Here is a 6000-nt window from a genome sequence, read left to right as displayed (position 1 = left end):
ACTGTACATTCAGATTTGCAGAACTTATCAACCTCATAAATTAATAAAAGCTTAGATTTAAAACTATGGAAGACAAAAAAGATTAAAACCATTTAATATGCAATGTGTGCTATGTTTGAGACAAATATTTACAGTTGTACCTCAAAATGTGTACTGTTACCACAATTGTTACCACTATAAACAGCCCCGACAGTAACTTAAGAGACTCCTACTTTTCCACGTAGCAAGTGCATTGTGACCAATTTTAAAGTAGATAGAAATTACCTTCAGTGACTTAAAACCTCTCTGCTATGATTGCCAGTGACTGAAGAACACTGGGATCTTTCTAGGTCCTGCAGCGTTGCTCAGTTCAGACTCAGCTGGTCACATTTTTGAGGCTGTACAGGGATTATCTGCAATACTGGCCACCCGAACTGGAGAAATGCCCACCAGCATGGCAGGGAACTCCCCAGGCAACCACAGCCATCACGTAGTTCAACGATTCCTCCGTACAAAAATGGTCACCAAAAAAAATACCCCAGTATGTTTTAACTTAACAACTTGGTACTGTGTCTAAGAATCCATGGTTCACAAATCAAAGTCAGATCATAAAGGTCCCCCTTTAGTCCACGGTATAAAACGTTTCATTTTGACAGGACAGAGCAAATTCACTACCGCATGCATACTGTTAACCCTGCTCTCACCACAGTCAGATGCTCTTTGCACACATCTGCTTAAAAGTCAAACCACCTGTACCTATGTTCTACAAAAGCAAAACTAGACAAAGAAACACAAAATTAAATTATGAGTGTTCAATATTCTTTTTCCTTTCTCAAAAATTCAATAGATACATTATTGTTAAAGATGCTGAAAAGTACAGTCTTATCACAAGAGCATCCTTAGTGCAAACATGGACATTTAACTTTGATTTATGGCACGTGTTCCAAAAGTACATACATTTAATGTAAACTTCAACACTTGCTAGATACAGGTTTCAGCCTTGGGACGCTTTGGGACCCTAAGTGATTGGCGACAACCCTGAGTTGTCGGTTTGACCTGATCCAAACCTCACTGAAATCCATGGGACTGACTGCAATGGGCTGGAGTCAGTCCCGAAGTGCAAAAAGAGGATCTTTAGCGTTATTGCATCTTCGCATGTGAGTCAGCCAGATGATGCTCTTACAGAACATTACATTCACATAGCTGAAGTAAATATTTAAGAAAAATCCATCCATAAAATCAATTAAGCAGGACATACAGCTTCATTGTTTGGTTTGGTTTTGTTTTTTTTTTTTTTGGTTTACCAAAACTCAACCCTTTTATTTGCAATCAACTTCAACAGTTGTCAGCTAATAAGTAGGTAAAGCCTTCAACCTGTAGAGGAAATTTCAAGCATCTAAACAAAGTGTCAGGAAACTGTAGTGTACTTCTCTGATGAAACGTGATGGATGTCATGGAAAAACAGCAGGTAAAAATAATAAAATACTGTACTTTCCATAGGAGAAAAAAAAGAAAGAGCAGAGAATGGCTTCCTTTATGACTATGAGAAGCTGCTTAGGACCCCAGTCCCGTTCAGTGCAGATGAAGCTGTGGAGGTCTGTGAATGTGATGAATAGTACAGGACAACTCCAACTATTGTGCTATTTCTCTGTAACACTTAGTTGAAAGCTTCCAAAGAGCATCGAAAATAGGATGCTACTCGTTCACCCTTAATTCAAGGGGAACTAAACTTTCTCGTGTTACACAGGGCAGCATCTATAAAGTAATGAAGAATGATGTTAATATTAAAGCATCTTATTCCAAGAAATACATTGTTCCCTGTAATCATGTAACATTTGTAGAACATAAAAAAAAATAAGTGCACTCCTGCAGTTCTCCCTAAGAGCTGAACTCCCACTACCTTCAGTGAGAGCCTTGTCTAAGGCAGGACCACAGGGTTTGACTCATTTCCATCATCTATCACTTGATTATCACAGCGCGGCCAGCTTCTATCTTCTCTAGGCTCCTTATTTTGTCAGGCTCAAATGGTTTTCTACAGCGTTACAAAATAGCTGTTCTGTGTAGCTGGCTGGCATCACAGGCTGTACAAGGAGAGCCTGCTTTACGTTTCAAAGGCCAAAAAGAAATCAACATTACCTTTAACGGACCCTGCATAAATACAAAAGCCTGTGAGTGCAATCATTAAAGTGCATGAGTAATAGTGCAAACAGCTCTGCTGCATCTGCAAAACTACAAGTGGTATTTTAAACAGAACTCAGACAAAACTGGCGCATTTCAGCTAACATGCTTATGCCAGCCTGCAAGAGCTCAAGAGTTCAGCCACATACGATACTCTTATCGGGCAGATTCAAACCACGTGGCCTAGGGAGCCACATAAAGGGTTGCCTCAAGCTCACCACAGTCGAGAGGACAATCCCCACCGCCCTGGCCAGCAGGAGCAGAGGACAGGCAAGCTCAGTCCTTCGGGCACTACCAGCGGGGGAAACCTTTGCTCAGCTTTATCGCATGAAGAGCACACACAGGGGATCCCCTTAAGGCTTGGAAGAGATAATTTGACAAGTGGGGTGTTAAAACAAACTAGGAGAGGGTCTGGTGTGTAGAACAGGAGACTGCGTCCTCCTTAAACCAAGCAGGTGCGTGCGCCTGCCTTGGCACACAGCATCCTTCCATGCCTGCTCCGAATGCTCCTTGCCTTTGGGCTCAAGTCAAATTCTGCCATGTAACCTTTTCTGCTGTTTAAAAGAACTTGAAAGCTGTAGCAATATTTCTTTTATATATAAAACAATTAAAGGCATTTATCATTGCTTCCATTTTTCATTTGAATCCCTTTTGTTATTCAGGCTACTCTATTTCATGCTCCCTCTAAAAGAAATCAGTCTCATGCAACCTCCACGCAGTGAGTGGAAATTGGACACTTGCCCTTCTCTCTGCCCAGCTTTTAAAGGTCAGGTGGAAAAAGCTGAAAATGCTTCGGCCTCATTTTGCTCTGATGTGAAAATTTGGGAGCAAACAACATGTTTCCTTTTGCTCGCATCTGTTTACCACTGCTGAGAGAAAAGAAGAGCAGGGACAGAGCTTAACCTCGATGAGAGGGGAGGCTGCAGTGCTGCTGGACATGAGCACTGTGTCACTGAAGTGAAAACAAGTCACGCATCTGCTTTGGGTTATGGCAAGGACCTCATTTCTGCTGTCCCTGCTCTCTGCTTGCCATGAAGCGGGTGCTGCAGCGCAGCCGAGAGGCGAGATGCCTTTTCCTTCACTGACACAGACACTCTCCGTGCTGTAAATCATGATCTTTGGCACGTTAGCAACCACGGGACTTGCAGAAATGTTTTGTCTCCTGCCCCACTGTGGAAGAGGAGTTGGGATTGTAACGCTGCAGCCCTCACCTTCCCAAGATGTGCGTCTTGCACAAGGGACATGAAGAGATAATCTTGCATCTTCTTGTTAATTCGTATAAAAGTCAAATCAGTTGACCAGGCAATGCCTGACCGCTTTAGCAAGGCATCTTAAACTAGCAACACATGGGTAAATCTCAGTAGTAGCTGTTTTCTGAATATTGCTTTTTCTGAGCAGAGTTCTCTCCAATCCTTTTCCATTTTGAGATCTCTGCGTTATCACCTGTGATACAGAACTACTTCTATGGCGCACACATAAAAAAATCCACCATGGATTTGCATAGGAGGCAGAATAAATCTATTCAGATGAAAGCAGCAAGGACTAATCTCAGAAATTATAGCTAGAGGCACACCAGAGGGAAAACTGGTTTTCAAAATGACCTCCAAGCCAGTCATCTTCCTCCCAAAAAGCCTCCTGGCTTATATCCTGGCCAAGATTTACAAAACGTTTAATATGGTTTCCCCCATGCACACCTTTGCAAAAGATTTGGACCAAAATGCTTGTTTTATCAACATTTAAATGGCATTGCCAATAGTAACCACTCATCTATAAGGAAAATTACCTATGCAACCATGTGAGGAAAGGAAGAAAAATCATCCGGGGATTCGTTTGGGTGTTGCAAGTTCAGCTTTGCACATAGGCTGTCCCTCAGCCGGCTGGGTGCAGGAGGACAGTGGATTTGCAAAGCTGGCAATGGTAGGGGAGTGGGGCATCGTCCAAATATATACCTGATAACTTCAAATGGGCAGCAAAATGTTCCCTGTAACTCCGTTATGTTTTGTACTGGCCCAACACTGGAATAATTAGCAGGAGGGGAGAGGAACAGCTTGTAAGTGTGCAGGTATCAGCCATCCTGTGGTGGGAGGTTCTTGTTATGGCCACAATGTAAATCTAAGAAAAAATGTTAAGGTAAGGGAACCATTTCATCTATTCAGCTAAAGGCTTTGCACTGAAAATAACCCCCCACCAAATCCCAGATTTTTATGAATTCTAGTTGTGAAATTCTGCGATTGAAGATCTATTTTTATTTATTGTGGGGACCTGGAGCCGAGCAATAATGGAGGCATTACTGCCCGCAAAGGGCCAGGACTGCCTCTCCCCCAGCTCTGAAGCGACTTCGGCACGCTCTAGCTCTTGGGGAGCCCACAACATGTTAATCAAGTTTACCCTGCTTACATGCAAAACAGCATTTCAGCACAAGCAGGTAATAATATGCGAGGGTTACGGTGCTCCCTCCTGCCCCTACTTTGCTCTACAAGCTTGGCTGCCTAATTCTCCCTCTGCTATTTTGGAGCAAGAGCTCCATCTTCTGAAGAAGCAGAAAAGAGTCCAATCCAGACTGCGTCCCCCAGCAGCCAGTGGTACAAAGTCACCTGCAGTATAAAATGACCAGTCCACAAAGGAAAGGGAATTGCTAAATGCAAAAGTACTGTTTGAAAATCAGCTTTCAGAGTGCAAGTACTTATGGCTATAAGGACACATCACTGAAGAGCTCTAGGAATAGCTCTAGGAAATAGCAAGAAAACATCCTACATCATCCTACAATATTGCCTGGAGTGCATGTAAAATTAGAATCATGCCTAGAGACTGCATACACGATCAGCAATAGCGAGAGAGAACAGAGTTAATCTTAACAGGGAAAACAGAGCCTCAGTGCTGCGACTAGACCCTGGCAACATGACTGCAAAGTGTCTGGGCAGTGGTGTCAGACTTACAGGAGGAGCTTTCTGTGGTTTCGCCTTGTGAAATTCTCCTTAGTTCGTACTCAGCAACTTTGTAAACCAGCCTGGAGCTGCGAGTCTCTAGGCTTTGGGCGATAGGACCACTGACAAAGCAAACCAGTGTTTGAAGTTTGCTGGCACCCTATTTTCAAGATGTGTTTATGGCTGGAGAAACCTCCTGCACAGGCTGTGGTGCAGGACCCGGCGAGATGTGATAACCAGACTTGCTGAGAAGACAACACATGGTGCTCCAAGGCGGGAGCACGCCAAGGGCAGTCCTCTCAGCTGCGCCGCTAGCCCACTACGAGCCACCCCTTACGTAAAGTTAGAAAACCTCCAACCTGTGAAATTTGACTGCCCTGCAACAAAGGGGGTAAAAAAATACCTTCCTGTATAGGAAGGATTTCACTGAAATATACTGGAAAACCACCAAGAGCTGACCGGAATTTTAAGCCTTTCAGAAGACTTCCTTCATGTTCATCAAAATAATAGATTTTGACAAAAAGGAAGTATTTAAAAAGAAATCTACTTGCAAAATTTGTTTCATATCGTCATAACTGGTGTATTCTTTTTTTTAAATGGACTATGTGGGTTCCCTGAGCTGCTCCCATCTCAAACCCTGGTCTCCCGTTTCCAGTGGACAGCATGGTGATGAGGCAACACATGGAGCGGTGATGCTGCGTACATGGCAAGGGCGACCGGCTGCTCTTAAGGCATTTTCTTGTGTCATCTGTTACGCTTCCCTATCTATTTCTATGTACATTTACAGCTAGAAAACGAGAAATATTATTTTTGAGACTAGAAGCCTTCTGCAGAAACCTGGTAACCTGTTTATTATAAACTTTATTCTAACAATGGATTAACAAGCAGGCAGCAATGAGGGCAAGAGCGAGGCTGCAGA

The 6000-nt window shown here is 43.2% G+C and overlaps 1 protein-coding gene across 1 annotated transcript in view; it reads right to left on the bottom strand.

Moving 5' to 3' along the window:
- Positions 1 to 1347: 1347 nt before the first annotated feature.
- MCF2 (MCF.2 cell line derived transforming sequence) overlaps positions 1348 to 6000 on the bottom strand; it is a 60034-nt gene continuing 55381 nt past the window's right edge. The window contains exon 30 of the mRNA XM_050901819.1: positions 1348 to 1734. Within this exon, the coding sequence (XP_050757776.1) occupies positions 1694 to 1734 (41 nt within the window). The 3' untranslated portion in view covers positions 1348 to 1693. The remainder of the gene's footprint in view (positions 1735 to 6000) is intronic.

Source organism: Gymnogyps californianus, chromosome 9, assembly GCF_018139145.2.
Source record: "Gymnogyps californianus isolate 813 chromosome 9, ASM1813914v2, whole genome shotgun sequence".
Taxonomy (NCBI): domain Eukaryota; kingdom Metazoa; phylum Chordata; class Aves; order Accipitriformes; family Cathartidae; genus Gymnogyps; species Gymnogyps californianus.
This window is presented reverse-complemented; position numbering and strand designations above follow the sequence as displayed.